This window comes from Myripristis murdjan, chromosome 3 (genome assembly GCF_902150065.1).
Source record: "Myripristis murdjan chromosome 3, fMyrMur1.1, whole genome shotgun sequence".
Lineage (NCBI taxonomy): Eukaryota > Metazoa > Chordata > Actinopteri > Holocentriformes > Holocentridae > Myripristis > Myripristis murdjan.
In genome coordinates, this window is record NC_043982.1 from 30,141,422 (window position 1) to 30,163,375 (window position 21,954).

Consider the following 21,954-nt stretch of genomic DNA (forward strand, 5'->3'; position numbering starts at 1 on the left):
ATATGTCCATTAATAATTTTTGCTCCATGTCATATGCTGCTAAAGCTTGATGGTAATTTATTCTCCCAGTATCCCGGATGTTCCGAGGCAGAGGTTTGTAGCTCCACAATGTCTGTGTGAGGATCCCTTATAAAGTCATTAATGCTCATTTCCGAGCGGATGACAACTTCCCAGAGCAGCGCCTCGGCGCGGAGGTGAAGGCAGGGGAAAGGCCTGTTGTTGAGCAGCTTAATACAACACAGCCATGATGTCACTTACCGGATGAGCCCGCAGTTGCAGTTGTTTCACGTCAAAAAAAAAAAAAAAATCCGGAAGAAGATCCACCACGACGGAACCACGGTGGAGCCACGACGAGGTCCAAAGGCTGAGATAATGGCATTGGTTTAGTCTCAACTTTATCATGTTACTGAGCGTCGGAGACACAGGGCGACTTGCGCGCAGGTTATCCGCGATGTTGTGAGTCAGAAGTTAGTCCAGCCCCGTCTCTTGGCCCCAGGTCAATGTTAACAAATCGTAGCGCTTTACTAAATCAGAGCACATCCTCGTAGATTGGTTTTGAGTCACCATGGGTAATGGAATGAACAAGGTAGGCTTTGCACTTGTTTATAATGTTTTTTTTTTCCTCGTTGTTTTGTCGCGAAACATAAGCTGGGTGATGGATACCCCTCGGACGTAAGTCCATCACGTCACATGCTTTCTCTGCCCTACATTGATCTGCAGCTGTGTTTGTAAATAAATCACTGGAACACAGACAGATGCTTTTACCGTCTCCATTAGAAAGCCAGTGTAGCCCAGCAGTTTCAATGCGATGGATCATGTAGCATTTGGACGGTGTGCATGTGATGTTTTGGACTAAAACCAAGCCTTTAGCATGCCTAGTTTGACTTAAGCTTCTGTACACAGCTGAAGGACTGAATTGGGCTTGATGGCCAAATGCAGCCACCACCAATGTTAAATCACCATGAAGGCATGCACACAAGTGTCTAAATCTGTGACCAGGTCATCTTTAAAATCCTCATGCTCTGTTAGGTCAAATATAGATGTTTTTACTGGAATCTGGGATAGCAGGATGGTAAAACAAGTGTTTAGACTGATGTTGAACCAGGCAGGTCGGAGTCCACCTGGGAACAGCATGAAGCCACTTTGCTGGAGTGCCCCTGAGCAAGAGACACTGAATTCCCAATAGATGCTGACTGTTCTGACTGCTCACACCTCTGAAAAGGACTCATGCTGTTTACCTTTTGGAATTAAATCAATTGATTATCACTCACACTAAAAATGTTATCTACATTTCCCACAGTATTTGCATACTCCTAATTGTGATTTGGCACATTCCAGCTCAGTTTTAAGTCAAGGCAAGTCATTTTTTTTATTTATATAGCCCAATATCACAAATTACAAATTTGTCTCACGGGGCTTTACAGAAATACAACATCCTCTTTCCTTAGACCCACACATTGGGTGAGGAACAACTTCCTAAAAAACCCTTAAACAGGGAGAAAAAATAGGAACAAACCTCAGGGGAGCAACAGAGGAGGGATCCCTCCCCAGGACAGACAGACGTGCAATGGATGTTGTTACTTTGCTAATAGCGTTAATTAAAAGTCTGGTGTTAATGTGTAAAATTCATATTAATTATTTATATAACTGCAGAATAATAATGAAATTTCTCCTTTCAAGTCTAGGATTGTCAGCATCAGACAAGCAGCCTTTGTTAATTATGCATCATAATATGTAACGGATGTAAGATCATCTGCTGCTGCCTGGTGATACAGCAGCACGCTGCAGTGGCTGCTCGCCGCTCATCACTTTGTCCTGATAATCATGCATGATTGCCTCAGGCCTTGTTCGGGTCTTAGGAACATTTCCTTATCTGGTAGCCTGTTCTTAAGTCTTAAGCCGTAAGCCTTAAGTCCACTCTGGTTCAGCCCAGCACGATGTGCCTCGCATGTGAAGTTCTTGACTCAGACAGTAATGGATATCTAACCTGAATGCAACATGTCTGTGACTGCTGCTTCACAGGTTGTCGATGGGCTCTACCTCGGCAATATAAGAGGTGAGTCAAACATGATTCAAGTTAATGTGATGTTTTGAATGGAGTTTGTATTGCAGGGCAAGATTTTTAATTAAGAGGCACCCAGCTACAAGGTCTGAGTTGAGGGGGATGAAGGAACAGATAAGGGGGAATATCACAATAAAACCTCCAATTATATTCTATAAATATGTTGACTCCAATTCCTTCATTTTTATATGCATTTTAATCTAAAACAGAACCCATAATGGTGTTCTTATATTATTTCATTGGACAAAATGTTGGTTTAATATGTATTAGAAATATGTAAGGTTCCCCTAGCAGGAAATCTCAACATATTCCAGTGTTAAATGAAAACAATTACATAACAGTAACATTTGTTGTATTTTCAAAACAATGGCCAAATTCTAGGTTAAATCTGGAGCTTTTTGATGATTTCCACACATTTCCACAAAGAGATTCACAGTGGACATCAGAAATCCAGTACCCAAGGTTTTATATCCCTCTTTAATGTATAACATTGGGTAATAACCCTGCAATATGAGAGGAGTTCTGCTGTCAGTCATAGATTTGATCGATGTCATTGATCACAGGGACAATGAGGCAGCTAAGAGGAGGCTAAAGCATGAACAGACAGTCTTCAAGCAGAGTGATATAACAAACTATTAAGTGTTGCCTCACATAAAAGAGTAGAGTCAGCTGTACTTAGAGTGGCACTCCCTAGCCAGCCAGGCACTACCCATACCAAGATAATGTGCCATCTGTACCTTTCTAACTTTAGCAACTGTGATGATGGCCTCACAAGATGGGCCAAGATGGCTGAAAATAGTTCAAGTGACAGGACCAAGACACCACAGGCCCAGCTGCACAAGAAGATGTTATAGGACAGTGAAGTAGCAGCTTACAGACCTGCCTTTGAAGCCGCAGACTGTCCAGGGCTTTGTGTGTGTGTGTGTGTGTGTGTGTGTGTATGTGTGTGTGTTTGTGGGAGGCTGGGTGTTCAAGATCATTGACAGAATTCCGCTGTGATTTGTGCTTCTCTGTCTTCTCTGTCGCTGTCCCAGATGCAGAGAACAGAGAAAGCCTTTCTCAGAATGGCATCACCCACATCCTTTCTGTGTACAACAATGCCAAGCCCGTGTTTGAGGTGAGTGGGAAAGCCAGGTTGGCCGCTATTGTTTAATTTCCATGCCAAGATGTCACGTGTCAGTCAGTTTGTTGCTGTTAAAATTATGTTGGGAGATTTTGCACCGTATTCACCTTATTTTAAACAGATATATGGAAGCAGTCACTTCACAATTTTTTTGTGTGTGTGTGTAAGATTTCTGGTCAGGCACTTCTGGTCAGTGGCTAGGTAAATCACTTTTCACGGCACTAGCTAATACAACAACTGATTGATTTTTGGACATGCTCTTACAACATCATCAGATAAGGTAGTTAAGCTAGTTAGCAGGGAAGCAATAAAACAGAAGTGCAGCACAAAAAAATTAAGTTCAACCAATGGTTTACTTCTGCGTTCCAAAATAAGGTGGATATTTGTATGTACAAGCCTTTAGCAGTGCGGTGGTAACCATGGAGAGTGGGGATTTCACAATACCAGAGTTTTGGTGATTGGCACCAATACCAGTGAAAATGTATTATTCTTAATACCTGCTTCAAAACCACAGCAAAAACAGAAATCCCATCCAACGCATACTTTTTTACTTACAAAAGTATAAACATTAATCAACAGTTTTAATTGAAACATCGACTTCTAGCCTTGAAGCAGGAGACGGTGCAGCCCATCAAATACTAATTTTAAACTGGAGTAGCCGTATTAAATGTCAAGGTGTAACAGTAAATACCACGGTATGACTGTGTGCTCTCATTTTGATTTACAGTCATGTGAGCATGACTGCAGCTTTAAGTGTCTGAAGTATTTGAGCATGCAGGTTTAAGGCTACATTAGAATAAGAACACTGAGTTACAAAGTGAAATATTGGTTGCATTGGACCTACTGATTGTAAAATGGTATCGTTTTCAAAATTTTGATATTGGCTTGTTACCGAAACAATTTGATTATTGTGGCCTCTGTAGTGGTAGGTGGAGAACGTTTCATTTTTTGTGATGTGTCCTTTCAGCCAGCTGGGGGTAGTGATGACTCATGTTTGAAAGTAAAACGTCAAGGCCCAACATGGGAAACTTTGCTCAGAGGTGGTTGTGTATATGAACAGCAGCCACTGACATATGAAACGCACATAAAGTTAATTACTTTTTTTAACCACTCTGGTCTAATTATAAGTTGATAAGCAAAATATTAGTTTTGTATGGGCAATATATTTATAATCTGATGCCAAGATCTGTGAGTTTTATAGCATCTTTAAATGAGAGCGTGTCTGGCACATAAAATTTAAGCGGAAACTGTGTTATAGAGAATTTTGCTTTCCCTCAATTCTTTGCAAAACCCACAACACATTCAGCACATTTAGTCCAGTCATCCTCCAGATGAAGTTCAATCTGTTTCTCTTAACTGTCTTAAATATAGACTGCTTTTCTATGAACGTTACTGGGATCTGAGGACATCAGTGGCTAAAACCAGTGAATCACCATTAGGGCTGGGTAACGCCAGCAACCTTGTGATGCAATACACATAACAGCACTGTGTCCATTGTGATGCTAAGCATTGCAATACACACGGATACTGATTATTAACCCTCACCAGTGCACAGACTGTAGTACAGCAGCTATTTGTTATGAACTATATACCAGTTAATACAAGTACAGCTAGTACAGCGGTGTTTCCTGAAGAAAAAAATGGCAAACGGATGACTGTGATGTTGTATCAGTGTTTCACAGCACCTACAGTTAGTTGGTTTACAGCCACCCAATGTGCACACGCTCACACACAGACCCCCCCCACCCCACCCCCACCCCCCACCCACCCCCCCAGCTCAGCTGACTGTGGCTCCTTCTAGATGGAATACATTTTCTAAATATCATTTTTATCAATATCAAGATAACATACACTCCTTAATTGAAAAAACATGGAATTTGCCTCCCATTTGTTTAAACTTTTAAGCAAATTTGTTAATGATAACCATTTATAGCCTTTATTTATTTAGGGTAGGTTCACAGATGTGCATTTCTGTAAAGCCCTGCTCTCACATTTACATACAAACAGACAGAGTTAAAGAGTTATAACTTAAGCGAAAAACCTGTCCCTGTCACAAAGTTAGTTTAGTTTGTGTTTCCTAGCTGTTAACGCATTCACCAAATTAACTAGCTATTTACCTTTTTTCTATTATTGTTGTGTTTTATTATTGTCTTTTTATCACTCTTTTGTCTGATAATTTTTATTTTTTTATTCTTTATCTTTTATTTTTTTTAACTAACCATGTTTTATGAGTGTGCATCGGTCTCCTAGTCCTTTACTTCTTATTTTATGTTTACTTGTCAATCAAGATGTAAAACACCTTGAATATCATGCATTTGTTTGAAAGGTGCTATATAAATAAATTTTGATTGATTGATTGACCTGTTATATGTTGAAAAACAGAACGTTATTGTTGGTTAGTCAAACTGCTTTTTACTCTTTTATTCTTAAAAAAGATAAGAGGACTTGCTTGTTTCTTAATGTTTTTGCCCGTCTTGAAGCTATTGTGCAGCCTTAATAATGATATATTATGAATCCCAGCGAGTTCTGGGCAAGATGTGTCCACAAGCTTTGTGATTGGTAGGAATGTGTTTGCCTATGTGACCCGGGAGCGCACGTGTTCCTATTTGTGGAACACTTGCCCCTGTCACGTTAAACTCCTACTCAGGTTCCACTCTGCTACGCTAAAATATCGACTTTTTACAAACCAAAGTAAAACTTTCAAAGTATCTAACAACACCTGTGTGTTTGTCTTAAAAGTGTGTAAATCATTAAGTATTTACACTTTTTATTTATTCTATGGGTTATTCCATGTCATTTCACCAAACGGCCCACGCACTTGGGTCTCAGGTTTCCTATGTGGTGTAGTTCCTGAGATACTGACACCTGAAAATGGAGGAAAAATAAGGACGTGCGAAAATTGCACCAAAATCGACACATACGCCCCTCACTAAATTGGCCGTATCTCAAAAAGTACCCATCCGAGCAAACTAAAATTTTACAGTGTGCCTATTGGCTAAATAAGGAACAACTGGTGAATTTTTCAGAATTTTTTGAGACCAAAGTGCGTGGGATGTCCTGAAAATTTGGTGAAATGACATGGAATGACCCCTATACAAAGAAAACCTTGATAATATGCAGCCACAAGACTCTGTTGTATCTACTTTGAAGCATCACGGTCTAGGAAGCATATCATAGTTGGAAATATTACTTTGTGATTTAAGCAAGAAGAGGCAAAACCTGGTGAAAGAACAGAAGGAAGATCACTCTGAAGGTCTCCAGCCATTACTGTGTACACACAGAAAAGTTGTAGGACTAAAGTAAAAATAAAAGGCAAGAAGTTAATTTTTCAAATGATAGCAGGTAAATGCATATTGAAGGCTTACAAGGGTCTGAACATCATGTTCAAAACTGGTGTAGGCCAGTGGTTCACAACCTGGGTGTCAGAGCCCCAAAAGGGTTATGAATATTTTGGAAGAGTCACTACATGATCTATGCATTATTCAGTCTCCACATTTACCTGAATAATGAAGTATATTTGTTTACAAAGTATTTTAAAAAATCATTGATTTGTGTTACAGTTCATTACTCATCCTACTGCACATTTAGACCAGAAATGGTTGTTTGTGCTGGATTAAGGGCCCATATCAGTTTCAAGGCTTCTGAGTGACAGATGTCCATCACCATAACTGACATGGGCCATAACTTTAAGCAACTTGACTCTGTGCATAAATTCATCTTGTTTTCCTTGATAGCGGGGAAGGTGATCCAAAAACCCTCGCTGGCAGCATGCTTGAGGTCTAAAGTAGTGTTTTGTTCATGTCTTACAGGACATGACCTACCTATGTATCCATGCAGCTGATGCCTCCAGCCAGAACCTGTGGGTAAACACACGCACACCTGCACACACACACACACACACACACACACTCAGATGCACATTCAAAAGCTGTTTTTACTGCCTTTATCACACATTTTGAGTTTTATTATTCATGCGAATGTGTGAAACAATGTTGAGTCATGCAGTGAGGTTTCAACATGTCCACTAATAACCCTCCAAATTGTGGTCCCAGGGTGTGACTGCCCAGTGCAAACCGTTACATTAGTTATATTGTTAACATCTTTGACAGAAACCAACACCACAAAAATGGTTCATTTGACTTGATATTATTGTGACCATATAAAGAATAGTAGAGGGTGAAGCATCAGGTAATTATAGTTTTATTTTGAGAGAAAGAGAGACAGAGAGAGAGGAGTGTTTGTATTTATGTGACGGTGAGAGGGGTTGTGTGTGTATGATAGATAGATAGATAGATAGATAGATAGATAGATAGATAGATAGATAGATATGGGGTGTTTGTATGTGCATGAGAGAGATGGGTTGTGTGTGTGTTAGAGAGAGAGAGAAAGATAGAAACAGACATGGGGTGGTTGTATGCGTGTGAAGGAGAGATGGCTTTGTGTGTGAGACAGGGAAACAGAGACGGAGGGGTGTTTCTATGTGCGTGAGGGAGAGATGGGTTGTGTGTGCGTGTGTGTTTGAGAGAGAGAGAGAGAGAGAATATGCAATGCGTCATTGTTCATTCAGAGACTCAGTGTTGAAAGAGGCATGAGCTGTCCCTCCACCCTTGGAGCAGTCGCTAACATCAGGTATTACTCATAACACTTTTTCGATTTCTCTGTAGGTCCTTTGTCCCCATGCACCAATAGCACTGCCCTTAAAATGGCACCTGTTAGTGATGTGATGTTGTTCTTCTGAATTCCTCGTCCCATCACCATCACAAATGAGTAATAAAATCAGCTACTGTATGACTGTACCTCTAAGATTAGGTGAGGCCCCTAGTGAGGTCGGTCTGTTGATAGCCAGTAGGATAGGTTGAATTTATTGACACAAGATTTAAGAGTTACTCGCCAGTGATATCAGCGCATGGGCATTATCTCCAGAGGCGTGCAAGCGAGCAGGTACGAATACCATTCACTTAGGTTAGCTAATGCCATTGTAAGCCACAAAAAAGCTAGTTAAAATGTCTTAACCGTTCATAACAAAAGGCAGTAACAGTGATTTAATCAGTGCTTAATGCACCTTATTGCTTCTTATCCTTATCAGTAGACAGACGCTATAACTTAGAAAAATTTCGCTAATTGAAGAATGGCACGGCATGGTATTGCCACACACTACAGCCTGTTTACCTATTCCTCCGACTATTAGTTCTGCAAAAAGAGGAAGTCCAAGGGAGGGGAATTTTGTGTAGTAATACAGAGTCATTTTTCAATTTGGAAAATGGATCCAAGATAGCCTCAGTCTAATGGGAGCAATAAGCAATACATTATTGTTGTTGCATTGTGTTGTAGATAGTTTCAATATTGTTTTATCGAGTTTTCATGGCTTAAAGTATTGTGACCTTATAATTGCTTTGTGTCATACACTTAGTTGATATTGCTGAGTGCTCTGTATTTAGCCACAGCTCCAACCACGGGGGGATAATGTCTGTAGATAATGTCCATTCACTGGTATCAATAGAAGCGAGTAAGTCATATCAACTTGTGTCAATAAATCCATCAACATCTGGTGTACAAGGAAGTACAAGGACAAGGAAGAAATTTTTGATTTTCAGCACAAGGAATGGCACCGTGGTAGGGAGTTCTGTTGCTTCTCAGAGATTTAGGCCTGACTTTGGGCTCTACATGTTGGGGAGAAGAGAACAGAGCAGGGTCAAATACAAATTAATGGGCATTGAGGTTTGGTGTTCAGTTGGATGTTGCTGATTGGGTTGGCTTGGAGGTGTCTGACCTCCCCTGTCGCAATCAGGCGTCCTTCCCTCAGGCAGCAGAGGAAGGAAACCTTACTGTGACATCTGGCTGTTGGCCTCGACCACCCAGAGCTTTAATAAACCCCCTCTGTCACAATGCCTGGATTGACTGACGGGAGCGGTGAGGCCAACTGTCGCACCGACGTGCTCACCACCAACGGGGGGCCCTTATGGACAGGCCTTAAGGCCCCTCCCAGATGTAAGGTCCACAGCAGAGACCATCTTTCTCACTTAGGCTCCACATCTTTTGTGGTCACTGTTTGAGGCTGTGTCATCTCTTGAAACTTCGTATTTCAATACCTCAAGTCAAGTCAAGTCAAGTATAATTTATTTGTCCCAACTTGGGCAATTTGGTTGCAGACAGGTATAAAAAAAGGACAACACGTTTCACACACATTGAGGTTAGAAGAAATCAAGATTACTTTTGTGTAGAGTTTAAGATCAATTACAGTCTCAAAGGGCTTCATAACAACCACATTATGAGACAATAAATGAAAATCACATCCCCCAACCTTAGACCTCATGAGGGAAAACAAGTGGAAGATACCTCAGGGAGGACCTCATAGAGAAGGATCCACCTTTCCAAGACGCCCAGGCGTGCAATGTGGGCCATAAGTGGCCACCAAAGATTGAATGTGGATAACAAAATGGAACATAAACAAAATACACAGAACACAGTAAGATTGCTTTAGGGACGCATTTGCATCTGGGACATCAAGCTCAACAGAGTCACCTTTGGCATTATCATAGATATGGTATGGCACCTGGTATACAGATGTCAGAACCCTGTTAGCTAACTATAATCAAATACTGCTATTTGATAATATTTTTTATGTTACGTTTTACTAACGTGTTCAAATTTTAGACCAGAAATAACTGTGAACAGTAGCTTATCTCAGTGCAATTTCTAAAAATATACAAACTTAAAAGTTGTCATCCACAAGTCAGTGTTACCACGCTGTCCAGTGACCTGGCTTGACTTATGACCTGCCTCGACTTACTTTTGTAAATCTATTCTTGTTGCTCGATTGCAGCAGCAATGACAGCTTTGAGAAAATTGCTGTTCAGGGGCCTTCCGAAGCTGCGATCTGTGGTGTGCAGTCACCATGAAGGTGCAAAAATCTCTCGCATCAAACATTTCCATTGTGAAATTAGCATTTGTTTGAGGCACCAGCATGTGTTGTTAGTCTGCCGTTCTCTTTGTCATATTCTCGAGTTATAACTTTATAGAGGTGTTATAGATTTTTAGTATTGATCAGTCATGTTTATAGATGCAATTATATGCCTGTAAATTCAGGGTGTAAAATTTTAGGGTATTGTGTTTCACAGAAAGTAATGTATTCACAGTAGCAATTTGACAGCTGTTTATTTTTGCTTCACTGTATTTTCTCTGGATTCAGCTGTTAAAACCTCAAATCAGCGTGACCAGATTATTTTCTGCATATTAAACAAGACAGCCGGAAACCTCTGGGCTGGAAAGACGGAGCAAAGTGCTGAGAGGACATCTTTACAAGAGGGGTTTGGATCTCAGGAAGAAAAAGAAGAAAAGTGGTTGTCCATCTATTTTAGCCCCAGTCTGTTGAGGCTATTGAGTAACCGGCCTCGGCTCCTCGGGAGACAGTGCTATCAAACATCCACTTCTTTATTGTGCAATACACCATCAGTGTTTCCTGGCAGTGCTGAAGTGGGATTTTGGGGCTGCAGCTGCACTGCATTGTGCAAAAGTCTCGATTCACCTGCTCGGTTGTCAGTTTTAGCACAGAGGGGCATCTTAGTGCTAAGCGTCTCTGTGATGTCTTTATTTTAATTAGTGGGTAAATGTTTTTTTTTGGTATAGTGGAAGTTATGTCGTGCTGTTGGCTATACTGAGTTCCATCTTTTAGAATAGTCTTATACATTTAAAACTTCAGAATGCAACTTCTGCATTGAATACTTTGCGGATAGGAGCGAATGCTTTGCGGATAGGAGCGAATGCTGAAAACTGTTGTAATTTTGTCGATGGACAAAAGTACAGACAGTTACTTCCCTTGTCTGTCGCTGGTGTCTGAGCGCTGGTCTACCACACAGTCTCTGTTTGAGCAGGATTGACCTGTGTGTCAATTTCTCACATGACAAGATGGAGTGGCTGAAAAAAAAAAATACTCTTTGGTATATCTGCAATTTAAAAACAAAACTTCTGACCTCTTCTCGCTGGGACTTCCCACTCTAGAGCTACCTATAGGTGCGATAGTAGTTTCTGCACAGTATCAGCACAGTATCATGAACAATTTGAAACACAGCTTGCAGAGGTGTGTAGATGTGGATGATGTTAAGTGAGGGCCTCAACATGGAGGTTTCAGTTCATGCTGCCCTTTCTCATATCCCATAATGTGTAACCTGAAGTCTATTTATAGCTTTAATAACACTCATACGACCCCTGCCTTAACAGGAAAGGCTTTTTGTTCCTGCTTTGAGCCAAAGGTGTACTTCATTTATGTCATTTATCGAGAGTCTTTACAGTTGAAGCCCTTTAGTTGACATCATACTTACAGTCCTCACTATGTTGTTTTTTTCCAGGTCACAGCATTTTAAAGAATGCATCAGCTTCATCCATGAATGTCGTCTGAATGGTGGATCTTGTCTGGTGCACTGGTAGGTTTTAATGATCAGAGCAGTCACTCACAAAACAAAATGATGCAACACAGTACACAAAATAAAACAAAAGGAAACAAAATAAAATATTTGCAGAGCATTACAAGCTCACTGTAGTTCCCTACAAAGTGCACCATGCAGGGTGTTCAAACATTTCACTCCAAACTGTAGGAGGTAAACATGTTCAGTCCGGAGGGAACAGCGAATGGTGTAGGGAAGAACTGAAAAACTGTTTATCACTTCTCAGGAAGCTGACAGGAAGGTTTACCCATCAGTCACCGTGCTTCGTCTCAGAACTCTGACAGTTGTTTTCAAGAGAGGAAAGCGAAATGAAGATGTGTGTAAATGTGTGAAGATGTGTATAAATATTTTGATATTTTATAGTCATGTCCTTGCAGCCTTGCAGGTGTGTCCCGCAGCACAACCATGGTGGTGGCCTACCTGATGACCGTCACCCACTACAGCTGGGAGGAATGTCTGTCTGCTGTCAAAGCTGTTCGCTCTTTTGTTGGCCCAAACTATGGCTTTCAGCAGCAGCTGCAGGAGTACCAGATGAAACAAGTCTCAGAGGTACACGCATGGATTACACAGACACACACACCTGCACGTGTGCACACACACAATGGAAACATGCATACAGTACCTTCAGAAAGCATTTACTCGTCCTTTTGCTCTGCATTTTGCAGTGTGGCAGCCTGAATGCAGAATGGAATAACATGAGATATGTTTTGGTCAACACATGATGCCCTATAACAACAAAGTGGAAACATGTTTGTAGAAATTATAGCAAATGTATTGAAAATTTATTACATAAATGCACCACGAGCGACTCTTACGGATAAGCAGTTTAGAAAATTAATGAATGAATGAATGCAATTTCCTGAGTAAAAAAGGTTATCAAGTGGTCTTCTTGGATGTGTTGGATCAGCACATTTGAAGTTTTTTTTTGTTGTTGTTTTTGTTATATATATATATATTTTTTTTTTTTTTTTTTTTTTTTAGGAGGAGTCCACTGTCCGGGCACCTCCCATCCAGAGATAGTTCACTTTTTTTTATACAAATGTACGTCAGGGAGGACATCGTGGTTACCCTGGGTGAAATGCGCAGCCACAGGATATGTATCATTTCTACATCATCTTGTGCTACAATGTTCTTCTAGTCTCTGTTTTAAATCCCTCTATTTTTACCCAGATAAGCTTTTTAGCATGGGCAATCAATAAACAGATCACCCATTTAGTGTTAAAAGAAGTTATGTTCTTGATTTTGTTTTGGATTGTCAGTGTCATTATGATAAAGACTTTGTCATCAGGCTGGTGTGCAGTCCTCCTTGTGACTAAATGATCCACATTCTTGGAGACATGGCTTGCCCTGTCATGCTCCTAATTTTGGTTTGTCTCCATTCACTTTTTAGTGAGCAGTGACTGAGTATGAGTAGAGCGAGTAGATGATATCATCATTGACTATGTTCACATGCACAAAATATTAAAATTTTTCTCTTATTCTGAAAAGACAATATTCCTACTCAGCTATTTACACTAATATTCCTGTTTACATGCAGCTGTGCATACTCCAGTTAAAAGGGACTTTGTGGCAATGTTTGTGCATTTCCAAAAATCTGCTGACATCCCAGTCTTTTATCATGTTTAAAAATAGGTGTGTTTCTCCTTCCGACCCGAAATGTGGGTTTTTCTTTTGTGAATGTGTCTCTATCCCAGCCTTGCAAACTGTTGGCTAGTTGGTTTGTTTACCACAATTTTTAACCAAAAACAGGCAAGAGGCCGTGTGTTGCACACCGCGGTAAAAATCCTGATTGAGACACATACTCCAAATGCGCTGTGTAGAACAATGTTCCGAAAACCTGAATGATATCAGCATCTCCTACATTTCTTAATTGGATAATGCTCTTGGAGTAAGGCCTATTTCAGAATAAGGCCTATTTCAGAATATCCAAACAGAATATGCTGTGTACATGAACCATATCAAATTCTGAATATTTTCATATTTGGAATAATAGCGGAAAATTAGCACAAATGTACTGACCAAAAGGAGACATGGGCTAAATGACTCACTGGCTCTATGTCTCATGTCATTTAGAGGAGTTTTTCCAGACACACTAAACAATGCACTACCTGTGTGTGTGAGAATTTCTGACCAATAGAAGAACGCCTGTTTTAAAACATATTGGTTCATATAGTTCAGGAATAAACTTAGATTTCAAGCGGTAGGTTCTTTTTAGTCTAGTCACTCGTATACAGTGTGTTGGCTGCTTGTTTTGCTTTGCTTTGCTTTGCTTTGCTTTGCTTTGCTTGCTTTGCTTTGCTTTGCTTTGCTTTGCTTTGCTTTGTTTTGTTTTGTTTTGTTTTGTTTTGTTTTGTTTTTGTTTTTGTTTTTTGTTTTTTTTTTGGGCTGCATTCTTGGCCAGAACAGTCATTCAATGGATTTTTAATCTCAGTTGGGTCTTCCTAGATGAATAAACTACAGAAAGTTTCCATCTTAACAAGTCACTCACTCTCATATATGGTCTTTAAATGTTTTAAAAAAAAAAAAAAAAAAAAAAAAAAAAATCTACCACTGAGATGAGATACCTGTTTCCAGATTTTTTTTTTTTTTTTTTTAATGAATTGTCATTTTCCTGTTCCTGGTGAACTGATCAGCTTTATTCTGTCTTGTTCCCAGAAAAATTCCTGAACCAAGCTGCATTGGAAACAAGTGGGATTATCTTGGCCCACTGTCAGTTTGATTCACTTGTTTTTCAGGCAGACTATGCAGTTTCAAAGGGGAGGATACCCCACCCAGTTATGATATGGTGCAAAATGAAAGCCACTCAATTCTCAAAAGAATAGAAGTCAGAAATGTCTCGTGAGTTCAGGACAACTATTTTACCCCGTCATAACCCAAAATATAACAGTATTTAGCTCCATTGTTTGTGTTTTCCTGTACATTTAACATCCACACATTAGATTCAAGATAGGCGTTTAAAAGTGTTGAATTAATTATATTATTAGTTATTAGTCTTGGCTTGAACCTGAAGCGTTTTATCCTTCCTCAGCCTCATCCTTATCATTGGTAAACATTTGGGAGTTATCAGTGCATAGTCTGCCTTTAAGAAAAACGAGATTTTAACTCTGAATATGAGACTGACTAAAATGGATTTTTTGCAGTGTAAGGGTAAAAAAATCTAAGCTATATTCTTTACAACTTACTACAAAATGTGTGATATATGCACACAGGTGGCTGCTCATGTCCATTTGTGTTTGTCAGATTTGAAGCTGTGTGGAGGCATCTATGGTGCATGTCCCCATTACAGTGACACTGACCCAGCATTTGAGTAGAGAAGGGGAACTGCAGGGGGTTTGCTGGGATTGCATTAGCCTGGTACTGCTCATCACGTGTTGAGCATTACTGTCAGCAACTTGCAACATAACTTGAAAAAAAAGTGCTCATTGTTTGCTAGATTTGGCACTGATTTTGAGGATTTAAGGGGAAATGGGTTTTCTGTATTTGTACTTTTCCCACATCTGTCTCAGACAGAAAGTGAGGAATCCTCAGTGTATACATATTTGTGTCTCAGCTCATTTTTTGCCTGTGTATTATTAAGGACAGCATACACTAATGTTAAAGTGTATCATTATCACTAAAGAGGTTAAATCATTTAGAGTGCTGTAATTTAAAATTCATGTAGTCTACGAGAAATAAATAACATTTTTAATACATGTAGTATTGAAAGAAATGCTGAGTTAGTAAATCAGCTTTGAGACTTATCTTGGACATAAGAACTATTTAATTATTGTTTTATTTTATTTTGAATCTGATAGATTATTCCATATCAGTGGACCTTGAAATTAAACTAAAAACTCCGCAAGTCCCCCCCGTAAGTCGCTAAAAATGAGTTTCAGTCAGCTCTTCAAATAAAATGCAGTCAGATGAACTTTCTTCCTCAGGTAAGTTGTTCCAAAGTTCAGGTAGCCTCACTGAAAAGACTCAAACATCTTCAGATTTTAATCTGGAACAAGTTAAGTCAAACAGGTTTTGTCTGCTGATGAAGGACTACACTCCTGCACATGAGGAGGCAACCACTGAAACATCAGGTGGAGCCAGGCCTTTTATTGCTTTTGAAGATAGTCAAGGAAATTTTAAAATTGAACAGAGTAGTACAAGGTGCCTACGACAGGACTGTAATCTCTCTTTGCACTTCTGTTATAGTTTAAAGCTGCAGCATTCAGCCCAAGATGTTAAATAAAGGATCTGAATACTTGACTAGTTACAGTTATTGAATCACAGAGACTTAAGTCTGAGTCAGACTGAGTCTACAAGATTCCTGTAACTGGAAGCTGGACTTGGAGTTGGATCACAGACTTGTTAGGAGAATGTTTTGTGTTTTTTTTTTTTGTTTGTTTTTTGTTTTTTTTTTTTTTGTATTAAGACAGTATAAGAATTACCTCAGCAACATGATGATGATGTAGTTAGAACTGATATCGGTCCATACAGACTTCTAGATTTCACTGTATATTCATCTTTACAGTGGTGTTGACCTTGCCCAGTTACATTCCCCTACCATTTACAAGGTTTACAAATGTATGCATTACCTCAGCTTTATTTATGCTGCAATACCAAAATGTCAAATTTAGGAAGATAGATTTATGTATTGCTTTCAGTCACTTTCACTTCATTGTGTTTCGTAAAGAATAAGGTATTGCACAAAATAACTAGAAGTTTTATTTCCTGGATGACTTTTAAGAAACTACAGCTTCTCGCTTTTCAGGACTTGTTGCAATTGTTGAACTTGTTTTCCACCATGGAAATGCTTTACTGGAAGGGCAGGCTGGAGCATATCAACACACCAACCGCTCCCCAGTAACCGTGAAAATCCAGGCAGAATTTCTCATCAGGGGAATAACTGGCTTATGATGACAATCTTCATTTTTGCAGTATCTCTGTTGTCTAGACTAAAGGTGGTTAATTACGGTTAATGTGCGCATAACTCCCACTTTTCAAAAAAGGTGATCACCAGGCGTACGGTCTTAATCCAACAACTAATCAAAATGTTAACAAAATTGGAATGTGCTGATTGCAATTTTCAAATCCTAGTAATTTGGGCTGCATTTTTCCTTCTTTCATTTTTCTTTCATTTTCTTTTTTGATAAAACACCATTCTAAATGAAGTGTTGTGGCACTTTGGTTCTTTGATGCCCTGGTCTGCAGATCACATTCTCCAGACATAAGAGAAAATGTTTATTGAGCAAAAACCATTCCCACTAAAATGGTGAATCATATTGCAGTGACACCATCTGCCAAAATAACTGCAGGATGTTTTGTTTTTGTTTTGTTTTTTTTTACCAAATTGTTTCGCCCTAGTGTTTAACTTATTTGAATGCATGTCAGTTACTTCCAAAAAAAAACAAAAAAAAACAAAAAAAAAAAACAGCCCAGAGTATCTTAAGATACTCCAGGGGGGAGTCCCATGAAAGGAGCTAAGCTAAAAAGCAATTAGGCCTATTTCAAGACTTCTGGTTCATAATCAAATGATAAATACCAGCATGAACTGCAATCAGCTAGGCTAATGACAACATCCAAAACTACCGTGGGTAGCCTCTGATTTTCAGTTTCGGGGTGGTAATCCACTGGGCCTTAGTTTTAAGATGATTGCAGTATTACAGTGTTGAATTTAATCTTCTTTTCTTGTGGGTGTCATGGTGACATTGCAGTTTGATAAATACCATTTTGACTGATCAACTCTCCCACTGTCAAAACTCCTGTATTGGCCTGCATTGTGTTTACTGGCAGTTACGCTTCTGCTGATCCACTGTTTGTTACCACAATTACCGCAATCTCACAGTACATTTCACACACCATATGATCAGCCAAGATGGTGGTACAGTAGAAGTTAGGCTTATAGTGATCATGATACCAAATGACAGTAGTCCCAAATCCCCTCTTTATCATAATGATATTGGCCTGCCTTTAGGGTATTTTCTAAAACCCTAAAGGCAGGCCTCATGAATCCTTTTGTGTTGAGTTTGGAACACATACACACACACACACTGCTCTCCAGTTATATTAGTAGGAACTGAACCTTGTAGTGACTCAGAACCAAGGCTTGTCTGGGGGGTTTCAGGGATGGTGAACATGCCAGTATAACTATTTCCCGTGGCTCAATCAACTTAGGACCATGTCCACTCGACTCACTGACCCCGAGAACTTCTGGGAACAAACTTTGGGCCTCAAGAGAAAGGGGTGTACACACATAAACCACTCCACAATTATACTTGTAGGATCTCTAAACTCTAACCTCATAATGACGTGGAACCAAGGCTTATTTTGGGATTCTGGGGATGGTGAACACACCAGTCTTTGTCCTGTGTCTCTAGAATCTTCTATTTCCGAGACACAGGCTCTTGTTCTGGCTCAGTTCCAACTACTTCTTGTGGTCCAGTTGACTTGGGGCAGTGTTTAATCAACTTTGCAGCCCTAAAAAAAAACCCTTGGTGCCAACTTTGTGATCAGTGGCCCCAAGGTGAAAGGGTTGAACAGTGGGGCAAACAAACACACACCTCTCCAGTTATTGTAGTAGGATTCCACTTGATGAAATAACACATTTAGAGTTTCATTCACTGGATTCAAACATTTGGTCGGATGTTCCTATTAATGAATACTGAATTCACTGTCCAAGAAGAGGAGAGAGAAATATTGCGGATCCTTTTTTTCACCTTTAACACAAGTTTGATTGTAAAAAGATTGTAAAAATGTCTCAGGGGAAATGTTGAATAGCTCCCAAATGAGTAGGAGTTTCAGTGGAATGGTAGATGTGGAGGCTGTTGCTTGGAAGTGCTTCACTGCAGACAAGCTCCCCCTCCTGTCTCCATCCTTTTCCTGCCTTCCCCTGTGATCTTACAGCCCTCTAACTGCAGAGGTGTGCCCTAACCAGGGGCTTCCCAGTCTTACCTCTAGACTAACTCCCTCCTCTAGCCTCTGATGCGTGTACATGTTGAAATGCCTGCCTTCTTTTAAGAAGAAGGGCTGTTCTTCATGATGTGGGCTGTGTTCATGCTCCAGTTCAGGTTCTCAGATATGTAGACACCCAGGAATTTGAAGCCAGCAACTCACTCCACCCCCCCCCACCCCACCCCCATCGATGCTCAGTCCCGCATGTCTTTGTTTTTCTGAAGTCGATAATTATTTCCTTAGTCTTTTTAAATCAGAGAATTTATAGTGAATTTTTTGGCAGCCTGGTTGCAGTAACCATCCAGGGCACACATGCAACAGTAGCATTCCAGTGTCTGGCGTGGTGGACATGTTTTCTTTAGACGAGAGCACAAATTATGCAAAACATGGGCACAGTATCATTAATTCAAGAGCTCGAGATAACAAATTCAGAGCAAGAATAGGAGTAAATCATGCACACATTTTAGGATTTTGTGACCTCGATTTAGGACTTTGTGTACAATTTAGTAGACCACAAATCATCACAACATACAGACAAATATTGGTTGTGGGGTAGAAGAATTTACCCACTTTACTTAAGTTTTATAATGGTTTAGCTAATTTCTGTTACAAATGGCAAAAATGTGATTACAAAAAAATAATAACTAGTATTAACTATACAATCTATGACAATATAGCGAGTAGGGAGAACTGACATGAAGTCTATCCATTGTAATGAGTTAGATTTGTGTCTGTGCTCTTGTCTGCAGTACCGTGCGTGGCTACGGGCCAGTTTCCGTCCCAGTCCATTTAAGGACCAGGAGCAGGTGGGGGCTCTCCTGAGCCAGTACACAGAGCAGCAGGAGAGCCAGAGAAGAGGGACGGACCAGCGCTGGATCAGTCAGGCTGTCTGCTCTCTGCCATGTGACCCCAGGGAACGTGAAGGCAACAGCTGAGCCACGAGTCTGTGGTCCGGCCAGCATCCAGCCCAATCTGATGATTCTGTGCCCAATTCCAAATCAACCCCATGTTAAATCCAACTTCAACGCTTTTGTATGATTTTAAAAGAACAGAATTGAATGAATAATCTCTTAAAATGAAGCTTTTTTTCAATACTTAATTTGCATTGATCAAGTGTTTAATTTTTGTTTTTCTGGGGGTTTTTTTAAGCGATGGAGGTTGATCTAGAATCGGGCTACAGACTCTCTTCACTACCAGTACCTCCCATGTTCCCTTAACATGTCTGAATACAGCCACAGAAGGAGCATTGGTGCTCATTGACGCCTTACTCTAAACACCTCAGCACCTTAGTCATGATTAATAGGTTTTACCTTTACTTCCATCTCAACCCTTTATACCTGCAAAATTCTGCTCTATAGCCATAAAAACGGTGAGTGTTTTAGCTTAATATATCAACAGCTTTGTCATGATCAGATGTCTAATGACACGTGAAGGATATCTGCAGTCCAAACACTAAAACGTCTTCCTGATTTTACTGAACTCTTAATTTATCTTTATATTGTATAAAAGCAAGCTTTTTTTTTTTTTTTTTTTTAGGGATTTTGTGTTATAAATTCAGTGGTACAGTTCAGTGTTCTGATAGCCTATTTATGTTTTACTTTTCAATACAAATGCAGACTTTAATTGCCAAAAACACGGAAATGCTAATAAATATATACTCTCAATGAACCAAAGCGATCTGTGTCTGTGTAAGTAAAAGAAATCCAATGCTAAGAAGAAATGGATGTATCCCAGGTTAGGTAGAAATCATGGCATGTTCTACCCAGTTCCCATGACTCAAATACTGAAGGTGCTAAATCTCTTGCTGTCATATGGGTGAGCTTAGAAAACAGATCTGGCTGAAATCCATCCAGACAAACTAGGACTGCAGTTAAATAGTCAAAAAAATACATCCTATGTCCTTTCCTAACCACTTTTCCTTGACCTTGATGGAAAGCATAATGAGGTCAAGGAAAGATGTGACAGAGAATTCATAAGGTCTTAGGAAAGAGCAACTGCAGTGCAAAGAGAATCCACCTGCACTTACAGTACACTCGGCTACGTAATTATGAGATTCACTGATGTGGGTCTGCTGTGATGAAACTACAGTTTCGCAAAAATGGACTACAAAAAGCGCATCTTAGATACTTTGCCCCATGCATTCTTACCATGTTGTTTCACGCAGGCAATGTAAACATGGACAACACGGAGAAAAATTCTTCTTCATTACCAAGGCTGGTATTGATTTCAAAATCGAATACAGGTTACCAGTCACAAAATGGCACAATATGGTTGTCACATTTAAAAAAAAAAAAAAAAAAAGTTGCTCATACTTACCCTCCTGACCTCTCTTATATATTGACATGAATGAATGAACGCAGTTAATATGACTATATGAAAATAATTGTTAGATGGCTGCAAGATAGGTTTTCAAATCTACCAGGCTACATATCAATCTCAGGTTTCACATCGTCTGGCCAAACACATCTCATATCCGTTTTCTTGAAAGACAGACTCCTGTGTTGTGGTTACTATTCTGATTAGGATGATTATAAATCTATGCATGTAACAGCTTAAGAACCACCACAAAACCCAAAACACATAAATACCTTGAAATGTGAATGGGTAAATGGTGTGTTGCTTTAGAGGTTGCTGCTGCGAGGAATTGTGGGATGGCATTTTCTTCTTTCCTTTTCTAAATGATGGTCCAGTGTATCCTATGCTAAAGGAGATAAGAAAGGAAGCATCTAAGCACCTTTCATTAACATTTAGAGATTCTGACCAGCTCTTATCATCACTGCCATTTCACTCAATTAGGGACCTTCCTAAGCAAAAAAGACTATTTGACTGCACAGCAGCTATGTTGACCTGAAATAGCAGGTAAACATAGATGTCTAATGACATCAATTAAGGTTCAGTTTCATTTAGGTTGAACAGAGCCATGCTCCTGGTTAGACTCTGTTAGACCTGAATGCAACAGAATATTAACTAATGGCCTTAGTAACACCTGTGTTTACCCTGCTATGTCAGTCAAAATGACTGCTGTGTAAGAAAAAAAAAGGTCTATGGAGCATACAGCTTCACCACAGCATCCACTTTCTGAATCTCTAAATGATCTGTTTTATTTTGCCTGACCACACAGACATATTTTCATGTTTGATGGACAATATAAGCTGTGACAAGCTTCCTGTCGCCCTGTGTTCTCTAAATTTTACTCTTAACAAGTGTTTGGTTGTGCTCTGTCATTCCGTTACCTGGAATTCTGACTCTTTTAATTGTTTGTTTAATCACTCCTTAATGACTTTGATGTTTTCCTCCTGTCACCAAACACCACCTAGTGTGGGGAATCTCACAGTTGTACAAATGGCTGATGTAAGTGCCATACTTAGATATGGATAATTATCACGGTTTAACTTTGAAATTTCCCC

General features: G+C 39.7%; 1 protein-coding gene across 1 annotated transcript; it reads left to right on the forward strand.

Moving 5' to 3' along the window:
- Nucleotides 1-187: 187 nt before the first annotated feature.
- On the forward strand, nt 188-20,215 carry dusp22a (dual specificity phosphatase 22a). The gene is made up of 7 exons (XM_030048484.1): nt 188-586; nt 2,023-2,056; nt 3,097-3,179; nt 6,995-7,044; nt 11,531-11,605; nt 12,004-12,175; nt 19,297-20,215. Exons 1-7 carry the CDS (start codon nt 566-568, stop codon nt 19,480-19,482), a joined length of 621 nt encoding a protein of 206 aa, XP_029904344.1. The 5' UTR covers nt 188-565; the 3' UTR covers nt 19,483-20,215.
- Nucleotides 20,216-21,954: the final 1,739 nt, after the last annotated feature.